This window comes from Coloeus monedula (assembly GCF_965178545.1).
Source record: "Coloeus monedula genome assembly, chromosome: 6".
Lineage (NCBI taxonomy): Eukaryota > Metazoa > Chordata > Aves > Passeriformes > Corvidae > Coloeus > Coloeus monedula.
The window spans coordinates 39,497,159-39,520,876 of record NC_138786.1 but is presented as its reverse complement, the minus strand read 5'-3'; the positions used below and the strand labels follow the sequence as shown (position 1 = coordinate 39,520,876).

At 37.0% G+C, this 23,718-nt stretch overlaps 1 protein-coding gene across 4 annotated transcripts in view; it reads left to right on the top strand.

The window, feature by feature from the left end:
• The window catches only part of RALGAPA1 (Ral GTPase activating protein catalytic subunit alpha 1), a 132,184-nt gene that overhangs the window by 55,516 nt on the left and 52,950 nt on the right, over nucleotides 1-23,718 (top strand). For all 4 annotated transcript variants that reach the window (XM_082283864.1, XM_082283863.1, XM_082283861.1 and 1 more), the window contains 12 exons: nucleotides 1,401-1,553; nucleotides 3,050-3,243; nucleotides 3,368-3,466; nucleotides 3,580-3,735; nucleotides 5,175-5,303; nucleotides 6,297-6,422; nucleotides 7,610-7,668; nucleotides 9,682-9,790; nucleotides 14,154-14,264; nucleotides 15,252-15,320; nucleotides 16,595-16,729; nucleotides 17,472-17,655. In XM_082283864.1, the coding sequence (XP_082139990.1) occupies nucleotides 1,401-1,553; nucleotides 3,050-3,243; nucleotides 3,368-3,466; nucleotides 3,580-3,735; nucleotides 5,175-5,303; nucleotides 6,297-6,422; nucleotides 7,610-7,668; nucleotides 9,682-9,790; nucleotides 14,154-14,264; nucleotides 15,252-15,320; nucleotides 16,595-16,729; nucleotides 17,472-17,655 (1,524 nt within the window). The remainder of the gene's footprint in view (nucleotides 1-1,400; nucleotides 1,554-3,049; nucleotides 3,244-3,367; nucleotides 3,467-3,579; nucleotides 3,736-5,174; nucleotides 5,304-6,296; nucleotides 6,423-7,609; nucleotides 7,669-9,681; nucleotides 9,791-14,153; nucleotides 14,265-15,251; nucleotides 15,321-16,594; nucleotides 16,730-17,471; nucleotides 17,656-23,718) is intronic.

The following is a 23,718-nucleotide window of genomic DNA, read 5'->3' as shown; positions in this document are numbered from 1 at the left end:
TTCTCTCTTCCCTATCACTCTTTCTTGCTGCTTTTTTTGAACTACTTTTATCTGTCCCCAACTAATGAGCAGAATGAAAGTGAAGTAAGAAAATACTTCTTTGGACATCTTTGAAGGGTGTATTTACATTATCCTTGTAAGCGTGTGGAAAACTACTGGTCAGTAGCAAGAGAGGATTGTTACCTGTCGTGTGAAGCAATAGTCTGTACGTGAAGCAGTAGTGTCCCTCTCTCCTGAATAGAAATGTTGATTTAAATTGATAGTAAAAGCTTCATTGTCTTAGTCATTTAAAGGAGATAGAGACCTTTGCAGTTTAACTATGTAATAAAGATTGTTTACTGCAATTTCTGTTCTGATAACACCGATAACATTTTCTGTCAAGTTCTTTAAACAATTTGTTCTTTTTATAAGAAAGAACATTTCTCTCAAATGAGAAGTGTTCTTCAATTATTCTCACAGTAATTTGGGAAAATTACTATTTTAAAAGACTCACTTTTCAATTGCTGTCCCTAAAGTTCACTTTATCACTAATACTGAACTTCACACATAATATTTTTGTGTCCTTGTTACATTTATCTAAGAATTGAAATTAATAGGAATTCTTCCATTTTAACATGTGCTGATGTGTAGAAAAGTCTGTGGTGAATATTTGTTCTCTTTTTGTCTGCCATGTGACTGTTCTGGCTAAACACAACTATTTATAAGGATCTTTAGACAAATTCAGGATGTGAAACATAAGATAGTATAGAAGAAAAATGCAAGTACCTAGTCCCTCTCCACAGATTACTCAGTAGAGACCACGTAATTGCCTAGAGAGGTTGCTCAGAGACGATCACAGAAAAATGCCTTTGTAGCACTGCTTTAGAGGAAATAACACTCCTCTGGCTATACAGAACTTTCCCATCATATGGATCTTCTCAGCTTAATCAGTAGATAAACATCAAAGATTATCCGTTACTGGTTTCAGTTTTTATTTATAAATTAACTTGCATGCATTTATAATCCTGGAAAAGGATTTGTTCTGGGAAAATTTTTGCTTAAACATTTTGCTGGAGAAAAATTTAGGTGAGGGAATGTGATGAGAGATTTGGCTGTTTCAGAACACTGAACATGCTGCAAAACAAACACATTTAGAATTATTTGGACCTAAAATAGAGGTCTGCTAGTCCACTTACCTGTCCAATTTTGATGTTCATCTTTCAGCTTTTCTGTATGTACTTTTTTCTCTTTCAGAACACCATTCACAAGGAGATCTGCTTACTGTTTTATATCTTTTCTTGGCCCAATTTGATACATAAAAGCAGTTCAGTTTTCTGTTAATGCTGTATTTAGACAACATTTCAATAGCTCAAGAAAATAGAAAAGGCTTTTAAGGTAACTGTTAAAAATTGCATTTGCAGGCTCTGAAAGTGCTTCTCCAATCCAATCTGCTCTTGGATCCCGATCACAGACACCCTCTCCTGCCACTCTTCATGCAGATCATATTGAGCAGAAGGATCTGCAGCTGGATGAGAAGCTCCACCACTCTGTTTTACAGACGCCAGATGACCTAGGCAATATCTGGAACAGAAAATACAAACCTGTTCTTTCTTTCTTTCTTTCTAATGCAATATAATGAAGTAGCTAGTATCACATGAATTGTAAACAATCCTGTACATGGCTATTTCATCTGCACTTCAAAGAATATTTAATTATAGTGCTTTCTTTTAAAAGCAAACAAAAACCTTTTGCATTTTAACCTGCATCTCATTGGAATTTTTAGCAGTGGATTAATAGTCCACATATTTATATTTATTCTTTTAGTTGCTTAGAATTGTGGCAGCTTAATTGTGGTCCTGCCATGGACTGTTTTATCATTGATGTACAAATAATAAGACAATTTCAGTAATCTTATAATTTCTCCTTGTAAGTTTGGTTTGTTTCCTTTTCATTTTTAAACAAATTTGTAATTACATCAACTATCTTAGCTATCGAATTCTAAGATTCATTCTCTTTGTAAATACGATGTGCACATTTCTCCGGCATTTGGTCTCTTGGAAACAAAAGAGTGTCTGATAGGCATTTCAGACCCTATTTCCTTAAGTAGCCTATTGATGGACAGAAATACTATCATTTTGCTTTGTACTTTAAAATCTACATCCTAGAAACCAATAGTGTCTCTGCCACAGTGGCCCAGAAGTTCAAAAGAAGAGGCTATGTGATTAGGCCGAATTCAGATTTAATTTTGCTTTGGTATGCCTATGGGAGCTACGAGATTTTCAGAAGATCCCAGCGAATTACCCATCTGAGGGGGTGGAAAGAAGATTCTGAATGCCTGCTGCTTTAAAACTGGCTCATTATCTATTTTTTTGTGGCTGTTTAGGTAGTTAAGCATGACCTGAGTAGACTTGAGACATCATAATCTATTGAAGGTTTCTTTATGTGGACAGTCTAGATTAATCATCTCCCACCTAAAAAAAGAATGTTTATTCATATAGCACTGATGTGTGGCAAGAGCTAGGTGGGTGTTAGGACTGTGGTGCTAAATTACTGAATGTTGCCTCTCCACTCATACAAATTTACTGTTTAAAGGATAGTAGCTAGAGACAAGTTTACTTATACTTTTCTCTTTGATTTGCAATAACATGCTTTCCTGGTAGAGTCTAAGAAAAATAGTCTTCATGTTTTATTAGGAAAAATGCAAAGTTGAAAGGGAATTTTACTTGAAAGCAGGCAAGTGGAGTTCTGGAGATTCATTGACTCAAAGAATGTAAGAAAAGACTTACAAAAGGAGTGGCCTTACTGGGTCCATCAGATCTGTATTAGAGCTCCAGTAGTGACCTTATATGTTACTTAATGAAAGAATAAGAAACTGGACAATTCTTTCTCTACAGAATTTATAAAAGACAAACCTTATCACGTACAGTGCTGAGGTGGCTGAATGGGTAAAAAATAGCTTATTCCGAAAGCCCGATCTTTTAGTTTTAAGACTCTGTATTTAATAGTTGTATCAGAACTTTTCCTTTTCTGAAGAGATATATCTCACTATACTTTTTCTCTTCTGTTACAGAAACTAGTGAATTCCCCTCAGAATGTTGCAGTGTGATGGCGGGGGGAACACTTACAGGATGGCACGCAGATGTTGCTACTGTGATGTGGAGGAGGATGCTAGGAATTCTGGGAGATGTCAACAGCATCATGGATCCAGAGATTCATGCCCAGGTTTTTGATTATCTATGTGAACTGTGGCAGAATTTGGCCAAGGTAAAAGAACGGAACCTTTTCTCCAACCTGACCTGTTTGGGCAGGATTTTCACAAAGAAAAAACCACCACCTTACATATTTCCCTTAATTAATTCTCTTTTTGTTTTGTTTTTAATAATGGCAGATAAGAGACAATCTTGGTATTTCAACAGATAACCTAACTTCACCATCTCCCCCAGTTTTAATTCCACCACTGAGAATTCTAACACCATGGCTCTTCAAGGTAAATTTGAGCACTAAACTGTGAAACAGAAATAAAAGTTAACATAAACATAGAAGAGTGTTTAATGTCATTTTTTAAATTTATGAATAATAAAAATTGTTCTAAAACTGTAGGCAACAATGTTGACTGATAAATACAAACAAGGAAAACTACATGCTTATAAGCTTATTTGTAAGACAATGAAACGAAGACAAGATGTTTCTCCGAACAGGGATTTTTTAACTCATTTCTACAATATAATGCACTGTGGACTTCTTCATGTTGATCAAGTAAGTTAATTATGAAATTCAAGATAATATAAATGTTATGACTGAAAATAAAATTCTCTTCTCAAAAATAGTCAATGTATTTTCATCTGGATAATTTAACTTTGTTTTTGAAATTAGTGATGTGACTGATACTTTTTCTAAAAAGAAAACTTTGATAAATGATCCCCATGTTCTTGGTTGTATTCAGAAATGCTTTTTTTGTAGTCCATTTCAAGCAACTATGAGGGCAGAAAAGGTATTCTCTCATTTTTTATTGGTTGTATGTTACAGATTGAAGTATGCAAGAAAGAGAAGGAAGCAGATCTCTCTAAAGTCTACTGTTCTTCTTACTTGCTCCCTGATGCAACAGTTTAGCTAGTAAATTGTGCTCACTACATTGGAGGACTTTGTTTCTACAGCAAGTATAGGAACCAGTAAATTGAGATGTACTGAGCGTATCTAATCAGTGGGAGTAGACCTTTTTCATAGGTTTTGATATTAAGAAGTCTGAAAATATTGTGTGGCTTAAATACTTTTTAAAGGTTTGCATCAGAAGTGTAAAAAGGTTGGGTTTGTGAACTTTTTTGAGGAATGATGATAGGCATGGGGAGATCAAAGGTTCAAACAACCCAGTTTTCTCTAACTGGGAGGAATAGAATTAGTCCAAAAGTATTCCACAGATGACTATGCATAGGACAGATCTCCAACTTCTGTCCTCTAACAACCATTAATGCTGCTTTTCTTGCTGGATTGAAGATCTTCCTATGACATACTGCCATTTAGTTGGATATTACTACTAGTGGAGAATTATTCAAAGGAGAAAAGGAGGGGGGTGCCTATCTGTAAACTTGGGATGTTTTTTAACAATTAAAACATATTACACTTTTTCAAGTGTTTTTGAAAAAATTGCATCATGTACAATAACTTTAAAAAGTGCCTTACTAAGTCTACCAGAACATAATATGCTGCACTGATTAACTAGATACCAGAAATGTTACTAAACATTTTATTATCTTTCTTTAAATTTTGGTTCCATATGGGTATGTAAGAGGCTAATGCCTTTTTTAAAGTTATAGTCAGGCAATACTTGTTGGAGAGGATTAAGCAATTGTTAAGGTATAATAGCTGTTTATCTTACTCTGTCTCTTCTGTACCTATCCAAATGAATGGTTAATCAGTTACAGAACTCTTAAAAGCTGACTGTAAATTAATATATGAACTATTGTCAAAGGTTAAATTGATCTCTATACCACAGTTTACTTATGTTAATATGAGTATACTTAAGGAATTCCATCTTTTTGTGCTACTCTGCACTCACTAATGAATGTCTTACTGGCCACAATGAGTTTTCTTTCTCATGTTTTTACTTTCTACCTTTGTTAAATACCTGCTTTCTTTCATTCATTTTTCATCTTGATTCGTGTTGATACTCTTCCTTTTTTTCCTTTTCTTTCTGCGAGGATATTGTCAATACAATCATCAAGCACTGCTCTCCTCAGTTCTTTTCACTTGGTTTGCCTGGTGCTACCATGCTTATTATGGATTTCATTGTAGCAGCAGGAAGAGTGGCTGCTTCTTCTTTCCTCAATGTAAGTATTCATCAGTTAACTCTCATTTATGGGTGAGGAAGAATTTGAGAGAATACTGAGCAGTATATTTTTCCTTGACTAGGGTGTTAAATTGATCCCAAAATTCAATCTAATAGTTATCAAATACAGATAATGTTAGTGATTTGTTCTAGAACACTACACATGCCTCTCCAGAAAATATGTGAAGAATGCAAAAATTACTGTTGAAGCAGAGAATCTTTCATTCTAGAGTTACAAAAATTGAGACTGCCATTTTTCTGTGCTTGAGGATGTTTTAAAGTAAATGTCCACTTTGACTGTGATTTCATTTTAAAAACGTACTTATTCCTCCATCTCTCTGCTATGCAATGACTTTTATGATCATGCTTGAGAACTCAAATCTGCTAGTGTTTGCATTATTTGGAATTTTTTTCACGTTTCTGATTTTCTTACTCAGGCAAGTTTAGACTTATACAGTAATACTGATGTGATTACCTAGGTGCTGTTGGCCTTGCATATTGTACTCTCTCAAATCCCCCACAATCTCCTCCAACTGTCTGTGAATTTTGACTGTTTCTCCCATCAATCCCCCTCTAACCAGTTACAAAAACCAGCCCTCCCTCAAGGTACTGTCTGAAGCCTCTGTCAGCTTCTTACACTGTAGCCTTTCCTGTTCAGCAATGCCTCATGTCACATTTAGTAGTTTTCCATATTCTAGTCAATTAGCTGAACCTTAGACCTTAGCCTAGTTAGCAGCTCAGTCTGTCTGTAGTTCTAACAATTCCTCTGCCTCCTTTTGACTGTCTTGGAAAATGAGAGCAGGGATGTGCATGAGTAGCAGTCCAAGGGGCTGTGGTCTCTGTTTACTCAGCTCTGCAGGAGCTCAGAATTTGCAGGAGAAAGAAAATAGCTCTATACCGTTTCAGCTATTGTTCTCTTTTAAGGCAGTTAGAAATGTCAGCTTCCTGATACCAGTAAGAATATATATTTCTCTCCACCTTCTTGTTTTTTTAGGCACCAAGAGTTGAAGCACAGGTTCTTTTAGGATCTCTAGTCTGTTTTCCCAATTTGTATCGTGAACTACCAGCTCTTCACCCAAATATTCCTGACATTGCTGTGTCTCAGTTTACAGATGTTAAGGTAGGAATTTTAAGAATATATGGGTAGTATTCTGTTACCAAATACATGTTTAATATTGTGCTTTCCCAGAAAATACTAAGATTTTTAAGATCCTAAAGTTTTTCAAAAGTAATTTCAAATAGATTATAAGACTCAAGATCCCTTAAGGTCTTGTCAAACTTTATACTTCTAAACATACTTTATAATTGCTATTAACTTAATAATTAAGTGTTTTCTTATGTTTTTAGAAGGAAATAATACATTATCTCACCCTTTCAAGCCTCCTCTCACTAGGGCTATTTGCAGGTATCACAGATTTAAGTAGCTGAGATGAGAAGATTGAGAGGCTTAAGATTCATTATTTAATTTATTAAGACTTCACAACTGGTGAAATCTGCCCGTGTTCCTAGAGGCTTTAAAAAATTTCTGTACAGCAGTGCTTTTAGCCAAAAGGCAAATATTAATGGAGTCGTTTCCTTGTCTATCATAACACAGTTAGGTAGTGTGACAGTATACTGAAATGGCACAGAGCTCAGTTTGTGTGTCTAAGAAAGGCTCCCCTAAGTTTTCCAAACTGTTTCAATTTAGGGAGAAATAATGACTTGAGAGCTGCTTTATACCTTGCTCCCTTTTGGAGAATGATTTTGCATTCCTTCTTATTTCTATTGTAGAATGGCTGTTTATTTGAATTTTATTAAGGGCAGCCTACAGCTTTAGGGACATTTCACTGTAGTTCAGTCAAAATTCTTCTTGACAGTGTTCTTAGCGCACTGGAGGCACTTATTCTGCAACTAGTTGAAAATACCTTTTAAATCAATTAATTTTTTTAAAAAAATGCTTGTTTAAACCTCAAAGTAAAAGATTCTTTCTGTCATAGCCTTCAGCACTATTCACAGAAGCTAGCTTCAGGGAGTCCTTTGCTGTTTCTTCTTTTACCCTTGATATTTTATGGAAGTGTTTTGACAAGAATTGGATAAATGGCTCATCAGCAGAAATTAGGACAGTAACTTGTAGGATATTCTTGGGGTAGTTCAGTAATGATTATCTGGGACAGGCTAGATGTTTAGAGTAGTGGTAAGCAGACAATTCACCTGACCACAACCTAGAGACTCAGCTAAGCAGTATGCCTGTGTGCTCTATAATAATATTCTGATGCTTTATGTGATTGAGTTATCTGTAAATCAGTGAGTGTTTCCTCTTCATTTTAGGAACTCATAATTAAAACTGTGTTAAGTTCGGCAAGAGAGGAGCCATCTGGTCCTGCACGGTAGGTCATACAAAAAGAAGCTTCTACATTAATAGATTCTTTTCTTTATTAGACTGTTTTGAGGTAAATATATTAGAGAGCTTAAAGTAAAAGTTTGTTGCATTTTATTAATGGTTTTCTTCACCACTATCAAAACTGTGGTCCATGATGTGAATTTGAAATTATTTGTAATAGAGATATTAAAAGAACAGACTGGGCTGGTCTAGTCCAGTCCAGTGTTCTTTCTGTGATAGTGGCTGATGGGAAAGGGTGTAAATATGGGTAAGAGAATAAGCTTTCCCAGCTTACCCTGCTGTTCAGCTCAGGGATTTTCTGGACTAGAGAGGCATGTTTTACTTTGATTAGGACAAGATTATTTATGAGGGAGGGATAGTTATTTTTTATTGGATCACATTATTTCATTTGAAAAACAGAAACAGTCCAGTGTTCATGAGCCCTTCTTTATGGTATGGACAAGAAGCAGAAAAAACTGAGCTAAGCATTAAACTGGGAATGGTTGCTCTGATGCTTAAACCCAAGCATCTTCATCAAATAAATTATTTCAGAGAGGATAGTTACCAGTTTTCTCTTCTGTTTCTTGATTTGCTTAGGATTTTGTTCCTCCGTATCCATCTTCAGAGGCATTCAGTTACACAGTCCTGTGTATGGGATTGGAACAGGAATCCCTAATGCCCACCAAGGAAGAGCACATTTGTGTGCTTTATATATCCGGAAAGAATATATATGTCCAACTAATATATTGTCACTTAAAAATACTAGAACTACATACCTGAAAAACTACAAACCTGGAAAGATCAGCTTATTGAACCTTTAAACATTTTGTTGGAAAACCAAGAGCAGTTTTCATCAGTCCACTTACCTCTTGCTTCACTTGAGCTGATAATATTGTCAACACAGGAAAAGAAGGGAATATCCTGAGATCACATTAATTTAATTTTTCATGTTACAAAACTGATTTCTAAAAGGCATAACACTCTCCATTTTTCAGTTATTCTTTCAGTGACAATGTACAAAATAGGGTGGTTTTACACTATAATGTACAATTAAGTCTTGTATGTATTTTTGCTATCTGTAAGCATTTTCGTGATTCTGTGTAGCCTTAAAATCCTTTTTCTACAGCACAGGCTTCATAGCTACTTCTGTTTCTATTCTAGCCTACAATTTTTCCTTCCCAGATGTAATGCATTGCAGGTCACATGACCAGCTTTCTTCTTGTCAATTTTGGATTGCACTCCAATTTTATCCCGGATTTTGAATTTCAAAGTTGTTTCCAAAATATTTATAGATTGTGTTCCCAAAGAAAATGACTAATGACTCAGAGATTGCTTAAGCTAGCTCCTTAACATTTCTGAACAAATCTAATCCACCTGCTGATTTGAACACATATATCTAAATACTCTTTACCTTTGCACTTCTTTTCTATTTCCTGATTTTAAATGAAGAAACAACAAAAGTTGATGTGCTTAGTCATGATACATATACTGTCTATAGGATACATTTACCCCTCCTCTATTCATCCTTGTTTATTGTCAATCTAAAGCAATGGGAATGTCTGTGAGAGAGTAACATTCCCCTCTAATCTCTGTGTCTCAGAAGCTCTAAATATGAGCAATCTCTTGTGTTGGGAAGGACGAAGCTCCCACCCCAGTTTTTAGTTTGTCTTAAGAAAATATAAGAATTTCCCATACATTGATTTCAGGTAATATTTTTAATCAAAACACACATAGAGATGCAGGAGTTCTTGATGTCTTTCGGATTTTTCAGATGGGTGCTTCCTCTGCCCTTTCCTCTGCCCTTTCCTCTGCCCTTTCCTCTGCCTTCACCAGCATCCTTTGGATTTCTTGCTCATTTTTAAATAAGTTACAGCACTGTAAAGGTCTTCATGGAGTTGTTTTAGAAATATTAAAGGCATATTTGTTGTTATATGTCTTTAGCAAGACATAATGAGTCATAAAAATTGCATATTCTTGTAAGATGTTTCTCAACAATTTGCCCTCCAACATTATTTTACAGATGTGTTGCTCTTTGCAGCCTTGGTATTTGGATCTGTGAGGAGCTAGTTCATGAATCACATCATCCTCAGATCAAGGAAGCATTGAATGTTATTTGTGTTTCTTTAAAGGTGAGAGAATTAAATTTTTACAATGTGTATTGCCTTTATGTGTAAAGATACTTTGCATTTTCAAAGTCATGATGACATTTTAGTGTCCTTACTTTGCAGTTTCATTTACCATCCTTAAAAAAGAGAGAGAACTCAGTTTAATGAGTGGGTCTCTGAAATGTCCAAAGTTCTTTACCCTTCTTTAAGTTTGGAGGGAATGGTGTGCTGGGAGATAAGATAGTGGATCTTTATCTTACTATGTATCCCTAGCCGCTCTAACCTACCATGGTATTCTCACAACATTCTCTGTGTGTTCACTTCTGAGTTCGAGTCATTACATTATGCAGTATTGCTTCTTAGGTATGGCTAGATATTTAGAGAGGAATGCAAGGTACTTACACTGTATGCATGGAAGCACTGGGGGATGTTTAATTTGCTGTGACAGAATCCTTTTCTATGCTTATTCTAGGAGCTGCATCTGTTTGACTTTTTTTTCCTTGATGAGTGCTTTTGTTTTTCTACTATTTTAAATCTTTTTGCATTTGTTCTTATTTTATAGAATAATTAGAATATTAGTAAAAACATCTTGTTTTTAAGCAGTTTTCAAATTTGCATGTTTGTGAGCAAGAGCTTCAAGTTTTTAAATGTTTTCCAGTTTATCTTCAGAACCTTTCTATATGCTTTTTGTCTGCATCAAAATTCTATGAATAGTCTTTCTGTATATACACATTGATAAAAATTGTAGTGTACACCTGTTACATATGACTTCTGTCGGATGTTGGGGATTATTATTTTCTTTTAAGCAATGGGAATCTGAAAAATATCTTAGCAGATCAGCTGCTCACATCCTGTGAAGCAGGATTTGAGTCTCTATATAAGCTAGCTGCAGGGCTTTTAGTATTAGACTCTAAATTGCAATTTCCTGTTTTGCAAAATCACATTCATTCTTTGCAGCTCCACTAATACCCTCTTCCAGGTTTTTCCCCATGGTTTTTAATAACACTTAACTTTTGCATTTTATCAAGTTCCTGTGCAAGTTTGGTATGAGGCAAATGAGGTTTTTATCTTGCTGCTTCAATTTATCAATATTTGAGCTATTTTTAATCCTGAAATTCATAGTGGTTTATCTTCTTTTTCTCTGACATATTTATTAAACCAATTATTTGTATCTCATTTATATTAAACATAAATTACTTTTTGAATGAGAAAACAAAGATCTTTGTATTTATGCTTTGCTTTGCTTTGTGTGGCAAAACCATCCTGTGCACATTGTCTTTTTTTCCAGTTCTGAGCAATGGTATACATTCACAATTGAGTTTAATAATGAAATGAAAAGTTCTTTACTGTGTCATGGGAGAAATAAATTAGCTCTAATTTGTTACCTAAGCAATCTCCTGGCTACCAAGTAGTCAGAGGTTTGAATTCCCAGAATGGATTATTTTCTTATTTTCAGGAGAAATGAATGGGTAGGGATCTATAGGCCTAGTCCAACTTACTGATAAGTTCAATTGAGCAAATAACATTGAACAGAAATGTTAGCAGCAATTATATGCTTATTTTTGAAATACCAGTAGCGTATTCAGAACTGCAGTTCAGCAGCTTGCTTTGGACATAGCTAGTGCTTCTCCCAGCTGTATGGCAATACCACTCTGTCTGCATCAACCTCCGCTGAAGCTTGAGCACAAAGGATCCTAACCAGCCATCCAGACTTATGATTTTATTATGCTTCTCTCAAAAATGCTGCAGATACATCACAAAATTATGTTGTACAGACTTAGTTGAATGATTGCTAAATATAGGTTATTTTCAAGTATGGACAAGTTTAAATTCCCGATTTAACATCCAGAAGGAATGGATCCTTGCAAAGATGGTAAGACTACCTTTCCAATAAAAACCCTAAGAGCTGGGAAAGTGCCAGTTCATTGGTACCTTTTTTTCCCCCCATCAAGTAACTGTTCCAAAATTATGTCCACAATTGTCTCGGTTTTGAAAGACAGGTGTCTGCTAAGGAAGGCAGAAGCCCCCCTTGAAGTGGCAGATATAACCCCTTTTCCCTCCAAGTTATTATATTTTGAAATCAAAGGCCTTTAGGCAAAGATGTGGGAAATAGGAATAACAGTTCTTTACTATATATATATATATGTATATGTATATAACCAGTCAAACAAAACAACAACAACTATGGCAGTAACAGCACACACAAACCCAGTGCCAGCCTTCTCGGCTGTCGGGCCCTTTCCCCTGGGGTGCAGTTCCGCTCGCAGCCGGCAGGGGCGCTGGCGGCTCCCGGTGAGCAGGGCAGGTGCGATGGTTCCCCCGCGGCTGCAGGGGGCGCTCCGGAGCGAGCTCGGGGAGCACGCGGCACTGGCGGCCTGGGATCCCGGGAAGGGATGGAACAAAGGCTTCACAAACCGCTGGGCAGCCGATCCTGGACTCTCAGGAACAGCAGGCTGGAACGGCAGGCGGGAACAGCAGGCTGGAACGGCAGGATAGAACGGCAGGCTAGAGCGGCAGGGACGAACACAAATCCCGGGTGGCAGGCGAGATGTATCCAGATGGGAGAACCCCACGGATGCCCAGGCAGGCAGGGCGAGCAGGGCTACAGCGTAGCGAAAGCTCGAAGCAGCAGCAGCGGGGCAGGGCAGCCACAGCTCGGCCTCCAGCAGGGCAGGGAAAGCGGCTTTTGGGGTCCCGGCGTTGTTTCCAGCAGGAAGAGAAGAACGGCCAAAAAGAAAGAAGCAGCAGCTCCTTTCTCTGCAGCTCCTCTCTCCGGACGCTCAGAGCGAACTGCCCCCACACCCAGGTGTACACAAAAGGAGTAGCCAGGCCCGCCCCACTCCCTTTTTTGTCTTTCTTAAGTACAGCTATTTGTCCCCTAGCAACATGCATATGGGAGAAAATTCCTTTAACAGAAAAAAAAACTAAACTAAAACCCCAACAACAATTTACACTACTAAATATAAAAGTAGTGAATTCTTATACTTTATTACATATGGCATTTTCCAGAGACAAAGAATGGCAGGTGGAATGTTTATGGGATCACACAGGTGTTTACATGCCACCTCTGAAAGTTCTTGGAAAAGTCAGAACCAAATTGACTGGGGTGAAGAGTTTCACTATCTGGCACATACTCAGTGTTGTTACTTGAGTTCAGGAAAATGTCCTTCCAGAGCCCACAGCTCTCGTAACTGTCTGTTGTAAAGTGTCTGAGTGTTTGTCATGGTTTAAACCCAGCTGGAAATTAAGCACCACACAGCCACTCGCTCAATCTCCTTTCTTCCCACCCACTGCAGTGAAATGGTGAGGAGAACCAAGGCAAAACTTTTATGTTGAGATGAGAACAGTTTAATAGTCAAAACCAAAGTAAAACAGGGTAAAAATGGTAAATGATAATAATGATAATAAAAAGAGAATGGAAGAAAAGAACCCAAGTGATGCACAATACATTTGCTTACCACCTGCTGACCAATACTCCCTTCCCGACCCAGACTGACCCCCTTTCCAGGTAATTCCCCCCAGTTTATGTACTGGGCATGATGTTCTATGGTGTGGAATATCCCTTTGGTCAGTTTGGGTCACCCATCCCAGCTATGCTCCCATCCAGTTTCTTTTGCTCACCTTCTCACAGGCACAGCATGAGACAAAAAAAAAAGTCCTTTACTTCAGATAAACACAGCCCAGCAAAAACCAAAACATCAGTGTGTTATCAACACCATTTTCTTTCCGAATCCAAACCACAACACTACAACAGCTTCTGAGAGGAAATTAACTCTACCCTAGTGACAGCATTCTTTTGAAATGTGATATATTGACCATGCTAGGACAGCTTTCTGAAGCAGATGAAGGGTCCGATCTATTTCACCAACCCCCATATTCTTGATCAAAACTTCCTCCCTGATGGCAAATAGCAGAACAGTTAATCTCCTGTTTAGTACTACAAGCTGCATTTTGGGCATGTGGCTCTTCACCTGCCTTGATTCTCAGCAAAGACCTCTGTTTTCAGAGTTAGATCCTTGAGGGGTTTTGCAGTGATTCATTAATATTAATAATCATAAAGGTAACAAAAAATTGATTCTTTCTTCCTGGCTTTGTGATATTGTACTAACCAGTCTGAAGTTAGTTAGGCAACACCTCTCCCCTTTCCGGTGTGCAACTCACTTGGATGTCTGTCCCAAAACTTTGGTGTTAGCTGCTAACATTTGTTTATGAATATAAAATAGTTCCTTTTAAGTTTGTAAAATTTAATTCTGCTCCTCTGGTAAATAGGTACTTAAGGAACTATATGTATAAAACTACCTGTGAAATTTGTGACCATCCTACCACCTAATGTACTCTTACATTAAATCATTTTCTCATTGTTACTGTGCTGTGTTCTCTTTTCTAGTTTCCAAATAAAACAGTAGCCCAAGTTGCCTGCAGTATGCTGAACATGCTGATACATTATGTACATAGACTTCAACTGTATCAAGCTGATTCACCTTTAAGAATTATTCAAGTAAGTAATTTCTTTTTAAATTTGAAATTTTCAATTATTTTAAATGAAATACTACAATGTATTACTCTAAACACCTGTATATTGAGAATCATGTTTTGCAAAACATTGGATTAGTATAAACAGTCTTACTTAACACTAGCGGTAGGGAATTGCAGCACACTTAACTTCCTCACTCCAGTAATTGACATGTAATGTGTCTATATCATGCCTGCTTTTTCCATGCCTGCTTTTTCTCAGAGAAAAAAATGTCATGAGAATGTTGCCAATAAAGTACAATTTTTTTTTTAATATTAGATACCTTCAAACATATTTATTTATGTTCAGGGAGAAAAATGATTGCCTAAAATATGGATCTGCAGTTGTATTTTGCATATCCATGAAAGAGTTTTAGTATAAAGCAAAAATAATATTTTGAATACGCTACCCATAACAGGAGGTAGACTATGGCCTCTCTGAGTCTGAACCACAGAGAAAAGACACAGGTCTCCCAGGTTCTTTTCATGTAAAAGATTCTTAAGAGATACAGCAAGCATTTCTGTGCTCCTCTGCAGTCATATTTTTGATCAAGTAGAGATAGGGTATATACAAGTAGTATAGTATATAGTATATATTAGTAGTTCTAAGAAATAATGTAGCTCAGATAGCACCCTACGCAAAGCAGTATCAGATTTCTTCCCGCATCCTACAAGTGTGTTGAGTCATGTTCTCTTCATGCCTGAATATTTGGGGCAGCTGTGTAATTTCACTGTCCTTCAGGCACCTACGTCAGTCAAAGAGAACATAGTCCTTCTATGTATTTTGCAAAACTCAATTAAAAGTGGTTTTATTTTTAAAAATATTGTCAAGGAATACTGTAACTTGTCTCAAAATAATTGTAATGGAATTTAACCGAGAAGCTAGTATTATGTCAGATTTACCTGCTTAAAAATTATTTTAAACTTAAATATTTAGGTTACGTTTTAAAAGAAATATGGTCTATTTCCCCAGATTCTGATAGCAACTATCACACATCTGCTACCCAGTACAGAAGCTTCCTCTTATGAGCAGGACAAGAGGGTAAGTATTTTTCATTTCTATGAAATTTCTATTTTTGCCTCTTGAAAGCTGTGTCTCTTCTGAATTAGCTTTGCTCTGGGGCTCATTGGATCATTTAAATTTGGGCACTTTGGTGCAGTTTGTTGCTGACAGCTCCATGATTCTGGGCTACCTTTCCCACAAGGAGCTGGAGATCATCTGTTGCTCATTTTGGCCTTCAGAGCTCTGTTTCATCTCCTGTTTCTGTTTGCAAGAAGTCATGGGCTGTTGTAGACTACACTCATATGCCAAGCTAGCCACTTTTTCACTTGAGGATGCTTTCCATAATTGACCACATTTCCCCATGAACCACTGTGGATCATTGGACATCAAATATCATATAAAAAATTGTCTTTGCTATTTTGACAAATGTAGTCCTAATGGGTTTCTTAAAAATTGGTTAAAAATAAAAAGTGCCCTTCAATTCCCTTCATCGTTAGGTTTATTATACTTTTGAGAGACAAACTTGTAGTGCATTATGTGAAATGAGTAAATTAGGTAAATGGATTTCTTTTTAAAGACATCTATTTAACTTGAGAAATATTTTAGAGAATCTTGCCGCTATTTATCTGAATCATCTTCTCTTCACAGCTGAGTTTTAAAAATCAAAAATAATTATTTGGTCAGTAAGTTATTAATAATTTGGTATGGATGTGTGTCTTAATCTAATTCTGTTCTAGAGTCTTTCAAGACATCCCGAGAGGGAGTTGATTCTTTTGCTAACAGAATACCCTACAATACAGAAAGCAGTTGGATTTCTTTCAGATGATACCTGGTGCTGCATAACTTTCTTGATATGTTGTAAAGAACATTCTGTGTTATTTATAAAGGACTAAATACAGATTAAAGAGTTCCATTTTGTGTAATCCTTGATTCACTTTACAGTGAAATTTATGTACAGAATGGCGCATCAGCCTTATTTGGACCTGTGTTATCTGTCATTTTAAAAACAACACTCTACAATCGATTTTGAAAACTCTGGGTATCCTCCTAAGTATAGTATCTGCTCACAGTCTTACCCTGATGAGAAACTGTTGAATGGATGACCTTTGTTAAATACCTCAGTAGCCTAAGTTTTCACTGATGCCATAGGTTTTGAAGATACAGTGGTTAACAAGTGAGACCTGCCATTACTGCAGAAAGTTGACTTTACTGAATTGAAAAAAGAAAGCAAAACAGAGAAATAAAATAAAGTGATAAATATGAAGTAGCAGGTGCTGGCTTAATTGATTTGTAATGGAAAGTGTTTTTTCCAGTTGGTGGTTTCTTTACTTCTGTGCTTATTGGATTGGATAATGGCCTTGCCATTAAAGACTCTGCTGCAGCCTCTTCACACTACAGGAGCAGAAAATGATAAGACTGAAAGATCTGTTCTTAACTGTATATATAAGGTACATGTTTCTTTACTCACTTACTAAGAATTTCTGTGTATGGAGATAGTCAGTTTTCATGGAAATGAAGGCAAAAGTTTTCTGTAAGCTGACCTCCATTCTGCTCCTGAAATATGGAGTGCTGGCTCAGTTCTTGCATGTTTCACTGTAACAGCTTGACCTTTGGTATATTTGGAATAGTAGATTTTGTTTTACGATTTGGATGGTTAACCAAGCCCTTTTTTTTGTATGTCATGGATTGCAAATGCTTGTATTGTAGAAGACTAGCTATACATTTAATACAAAAGGATGTAACTTTTATATATCAAGCAATTTCATTTAGCAACAAGCAAAGCAAAAAGCAATAAGTTATAATTAGTGTCTTTAGGAACACAGAAGAAAGATAGGGGTTTTTATCTTTTTTTGCAAGGGAAGGGGATTAAAACCTCTAGCAGCTTAGACCTAGCATATGTAATTAAAGAAGATAGGAGATCTAAAAATAAAGGTAGCGTAATGATTTTTTGTAAGTTTTGTTTCTTTATTGTTAAATTCCACTTTGATGTAGACTCTGTTTTAATAATTTTTTTTGCAGACCAGAGTTCGTTTCTGTAAACATTAAACATCTAACATTTTCCAACGTTTTGTCATGTTCCTTCTAACAAATCAATTTTTAAAATGTAAAGAAAAATAAACTTCATTTCTTGTAAAACTATCAAGTATAAATTTCAGTAGTTAATGTAATGAAATTCTGGTTTTGTTCTAGGTTCTACATGGATGTGTCTATGGGTCTCAGTGTTTTAGCAACCCTAAATATTTTCCTCTAAGCCTTTCTGATCTGGCATGTATGGATTATGATCCTTTTATGCATTTAGAAAGCTTAAAGGAACCAGAACCACTGCATTCTCCAGACTCGGAGAGGTCTTCTAAACTTCAGCCAGTCACTGAAGGTTTGTCTAATTGCCTAAACACATTTTCTTTCAAAAAGATTTTATCTTGGTTTTCAGTATTGAAGTGTTGGTCTAAAGCACAGGGTTTTGGCTACATGTAGACACTAGGTAAGAACCATTAGTATGGAATGAGCAAACGTAATTTTGAGCTATTACCATTTGATTAACTCAAATAAGTATGTTCTGAACAACACCAAGATCAATATGATATGGATTCTTCCGTGCTCTGTGTATCACCAGAAGTGTTAAGTACTGCAACATGGATAAATGTTGCTTTTCATTTTACTTTCAGTAAATTAATTTGATTTTTTCTTAATTTTGCTTTTTTTTTTTCAAAATAGGAGTATTTTGGATTTTTGTTCCTGTTTGACATTGCAATATTGAATGCTTTGTGTGATTTTTTTTTAGGCTATCATAATCTGTTGTTGATCTCTTTTTACACTACTTAAAACCACAGATTTGTCTAAAAAGAGAGAAATTTTCTCTTGTCTGGTTAGAACCTTAGGAGAGCTGGGAATTAACGTTTTCTTCACAACTCAAAAATAAAGAATCAAGAGTCTCAGCTACAGAGGACTGTCATGTATTATGCAGTGTATCTAGTAAATATCAAATGGCTACCTAGGGAAGAAAATTGAAAAATATGAGATTAAGATACGAGGAACTCTTGTGTAGTGCTATTCTGCCTCTGTATTAAGTTGTTCCATTTAGGCTTTTTTAAGGGTATTAAGAACCAGATAAATGCAGCAGTTCTTTGTAGCAGCTGTGTGCTAACAGCAGGTGATTCTGTGGTTTGTAGTGACTACGTGCTGTTTTTTATGTAGAGAAAATGGCTAATCATTGTGCCCTTGTCTAAGGCATGCTTCATCATCCTCAAGTACTTTTTTGGCCAAAGAATTCTAAACATAGAGCTGTCCCCTAATAAGCTCAGTATTGGATTGAACAAGTCTGATCTGAGAACTACTGGCAGGAGGAGCTGTAATTATTAAATTTACTGAAGAATGAAGCAAGGTACTATAGTTGGCTTTTCGTCAAATGGCTGTGGCCTTATTAGTAAAAAGTAATCATCTGCAGGGTCAGAATGAAAGAGGCTTCGGAGGATTCATTCTGTCCTAATTACAGTCTCACCTATACATATTATGTAAAGCTAATATTTAAAGCATTTGCCAAAATTTACTTCCACTGCATGTTCTATTACAGTGTAGTGAATTGTAGTAGCTTTTTATGCCTGGCATCTTTTGTATTCCATAATAATCTGTAATTATGGGTTAGAAGCAAATGCTGTGTGGCTTTTTTAATCTGACAATCTGAAAAGACAACCCTGAATAGATTTCTCTTTAAATGAATACGGTTGCACAAAGCCCTAGCATCAATATCTTCATTTTGCATTTCCAACCATGATCTTTTCTTTTATGATTTCTTGTTAAATTTCTTAATAAAAGTAATTTCAGATGTTCCTTTTATCTCTCCAGATAAATTAAGTTTCAGGGCTCTGGAATTGTAAGTTAGACTGTGAAATTTAATTGGCAGACTACAGCATTATAATGCAACCCTGGTCCTGCAACCTTGGCATTTCTAGTCCCCATTGCCAGGCAGAGAATAAAATTGGCAGTGCTTAACCAATTGCACAGCATCTGTTCGCCCTGGCATTGTTGGAGGACTGAGAGGAGTAAAACTAGTGGATAACAACCAGTCTGGGTCTCTATCAAGACAGAGGGTCAATTAGTACAAGCTACCAGCAGAACAGTATGCCAATGGGTCAACATCTTTCAGTAGAGTAAAAGGGCTATCATAGTATCTTTTTTGAAGGAATGGAAATGAGCAGGGCAGGAGCTGTAGGGAAATCAGAGAAGTTCTACAAAGACAGGGTAGGAATTGCAAGACTCTTTCCTTAGGTCACAAGCAAAGCTGAAAGTACTGAAATGACAGAATTCTTAAGACAAGGTGCTTTAACAGATGTAATTGATTTACCCTGTTACGCTTCCCATTGTTTAAGGTCAGATCCAGCACAAGTTTTGTGGATACTTAGCCACAGCGTAATGTGGTGGTATGAGACAAAGAAGATACAGGACTTAGAGTGACACAGCTCTGTAATGGGGACAGGATCTACTGGGAGGTTTGGAGCAAGCCATTCAATGAACAGCAGGGCAAAGATTCCTTAAATCCTCTGGGAACAGGTGTTGAGAAAGATGATTACTGGCTTCTGTTTTTCAGTAACTTTCCAAGTTCTGTCTCTCACATAGAAGCTCTTAACTTAGGATTATCTGTAAAATTGTCTTTGTTCTCCTCTCTGTAGCTTGGAAGTGGTAGGTTTTAGTATGAGATATACAAAGAATAATTTTGAAATTAGGGATTAAGCATATTAAACTGTTACATTTAAACCAGAATGAACTTTTAGCAGCTCTCAGTAAGGACAGCAGTAGGAAGCTTTTATTGCACCACTAGAACATGCAGACAGCAAGTCTGTGATGCTTTCATACATCTAAAGAATTACCAGGCTTGTCTGTGTGAAGGCTGATTAACTGTTCCTCTAGCCAGTGTTGGCAACAACCTGCTCTAGCTATAGTACTGGCATACAAGTGTTGTCGGTGGTGGTTTGACCCTGGCTGGGTGCCAGCTGCCCACCAGTGCCGCTCTGTTATTTGCCTCATCTGCACAGGGGAGAGAAAATAGAACAAAAGGCTCCTGGGTTGAGATAAAGACAGGAAGAGATCACTCACCAATCACTATCATGGGCAAAACAGATTTGACTTGGGGAAATTAATTTAATTTATTACCAAACAAATCAGGATAGGATAATGAGAAATAAAACCAAGTCTTCAAAACACCATACCCCTACCCCTTCCTCCTTCCCAGGTTTAACTTCATTGTGAATCTCTACCTCCTCCTTGCCTCCAGTGGTGCAGGTGGATGGGGACTGGGGCACTGCAGTCAATTCACCACACATTGTCTCTGCTGCTCCTTCGTCCACAGGGGAAGGACTCCTCATGCTCTTCCCCTGCTCCAGCATGGGGGCCCTTACACAGGAGACTTCTGCAACATGAGTCCTTCCCACGGACTGCCGTTCTTCATGAACTGCTCCACTGTGGGTCCCCTCCATGGGGCTCAGTCCTGTAGGCCCAGGCTGCTCCAGCATGGGTCCCCCATTGGGTCACAAGTCCTCCCAGCAAACCAGCTCCAGCATGGGCTCCTCTCTCCACAGCACCACAGTTCCTGCCAGGAGCCTGGTACAGTGTGAGCTTTCCACAGGATCACAGCCTCCTTTGGGCCTCTGCCTGCTCCAGCATGGGGTCCTCCAGGGGCTGCAGGTGGATATCTGTTCCACTGTGAAGCCCCATGGGCTGCAGGGGCACATCCTGTCTCACCATGGTCTGTACCACAGGCTGCAGGGAATCTCTGCTCTGGTGCCTGGAGCACCTCCTGCCCCTCCTTCACTGACCTTGGTGTCTGTGGAGTTGTTGTTTTCACATATTCTCACTCTGCTCTTCTCTGGCTGCAATTTCCTTCTGCCCAATAATTTTTTTTCCTTCTTAACTCTTATTCCAGAGGCATTACTTCCACCGCTTATCTGCTCAGCCTTGGTGAGCAGCAGGTCCATCTTGGAGCTGGCTGACATTGTCTTCATCAGACACAAGGGAAGCTTCTAGCAGCTCTTCAGAGAAGCCACCCCTGTAACCCCCACACTACCAAAACCTTGCCACACAAACCCACTGTTCTAATTAACTGCACCTAACTAGCCAGCTTAGATTTTCACAAGCCAACCTGGACTGCATAGTGCCACTATCTCCTAACTTCTGAACTTTTCCATTTCATTTCAGGAGCGTAAACATATATGAAGGAGAATTTTTTTGCAATTATAGACAAAAACATTTGGAAAGCTGTTCTTCGTAGACCACAAATATGTTAGAGATAGTTGTGATTGGAAGGTACTAGTAACATTACATAGATACAGTGGCCTATCAGTTATTGATTTGATTGATTTTTTTCCCCCATTCCTCATATTTCTCCAAACATATTTTAAACTCTTTTTCATAGATTGATCATTTTTTCTAATATTTTTCAATTTCTAATGAAAAAGTTTTCCCTGCCTGATGTTTAGTTTTAGCTTTTGTTTAAAAAGTAGAAATATAAAGTACTTTTAAGGCTTTGCTGTTTGCCATTTTACTGAAAGGACGCAAAATGCACACTTTAAAAAAATACTTTATATGTAGTGCATCCAGATTAACACAGTTTGTGTTTTGTGGGGAATATTCTAGAGATGGGTTCTCTGTAACTGCATGTCTATATAGCTGAAGTTTAAAATTAGAAAGGAATGAGACTTGCTTAAACTAATGTAAAATACAGGAAACTAAGCTAAGAGGAACACTCTTAGGCTCTCTCTAAATGTAATGAAGGAAAAAGATTTTTTAGAGAGTGATTCATCCCATTGCTCCAATTTGAGATTAATCAGTCTGTACAGGTCATCATTCTTTAGACAGCTAAAAGGATGAGGAGACTTAAACTCCACTCTCAGTCATTATTTTTTACTTCTACTACATAACCATAGTTGTTTAAAACTGTTCAGCCAAAGTTGAATTAAAATTTAACAACACATCTGAAGGAAATTCAGGAATCCTTCATTCATGCCACAGATACAGATTAGTAGTGATGGACCTTCAGCCTTTCCACAAAAGAGGTAATTTCAAGGCTGAGAAAAATAAATAGTGTAACATGCTTCTAGTAAATAACCAGATGATCATGTACACGTCTAAATTACATTGCCTAAGCCAGAGACAGTACCATTGTAAAGAATGCAGCGATGTGTTCTCTCAGGAAGACAGGTCAACAAACAGTGAGCTGGACTGTCTTAATGTTTAATGATAGACTTAGTTTGTAGAATTTGTGGTAAAGCTGTGATGGCTTGCATTATTACATATTTTCATTTGCCCTCCAGAAACAAAGAGCATGGTTTAGATACTCATGTTTTAAGATTTTAATATATTGAATGTCCAGTTATGCCTGATTGAGGAAATGTGCTTCAAGGAATAAATTAAGTTGCAAAATTAATTTAAAATTCTCATAATTTCAAAATGCATTACTAGTCTTGGGATTGTTTTTTTTCTTTTTTTTTTTTTCTGTGTGGCAAAAATGTTTCAAGATTGCTTTATTTTAACGTAACAGGTTGCATCTTGTAGTTTGCTTTTCAGTATACTTCTCTTGATACTTCTACTTTAAGTTTTCTGTGTCATTTTTAGATCAACATCACTGTATTCTGAATGAAGACTCAGACAAGTGTTTGCATTTTATAAAAGAAACAATGACAGATTTAAGATTTTAATTCAAGTGCAAAGTTTTCAGGGAAAGGCTGTATTAGAGAATGGATCTTCCAAATTTAAATTAATGTTCCCCTCTTTGTACTACTGTGTCACCTTTTCCATATGTCCCTTGGGCTCCTAAGGGAGTAAATTCACACACAGAGGCACAAAACAACCATGGTCAAGTTTGAGATCTTTAGGGTTTGCCACACAACAGTGATAGTAATAACTTACATGCTAGAAGATCCTTCTTATTTCTTCAGGTTTCTCAGCAGAACTTAACAGGGGACATTTAACCTTTATAGAGTGGGACTTCAGGTATCTGGAAAGCTTGTATGTCTCTGCTCCTCAGAACCTGAGAAAAGTATTACCTTATTTATCTGTGCAGTGGCAAGTGCTAAATACTTGGTATAAGTATTCTGACAAAGATGGGCCACCCCCTGCATTGTCCAGGTGCTAGTCAATAATGTGCTGATAAATGATTCTTTGAGCACCCAGCTTATTTTCTCTTTGTTTTGTATAAAATCTGCTTCCAGCTCCTTCTTGTATTTCAGCAGATGGCACTATAACTTAATTTCCTTGTATGCTGCCAGTATCTGGACACTTAATTCAGCATCACTGAATGTTTTTGTATTTGTAAATTTTAAACCTCAAGAAGGCTATAGACAATAAAAATATAATCTCTAATTTTCTTACATTAGTTGTCAAGGCATTAATTTATTAAAATACTTGAGTTGACATGAGTTTTGGAATTGTGTAAATATTATGTTGG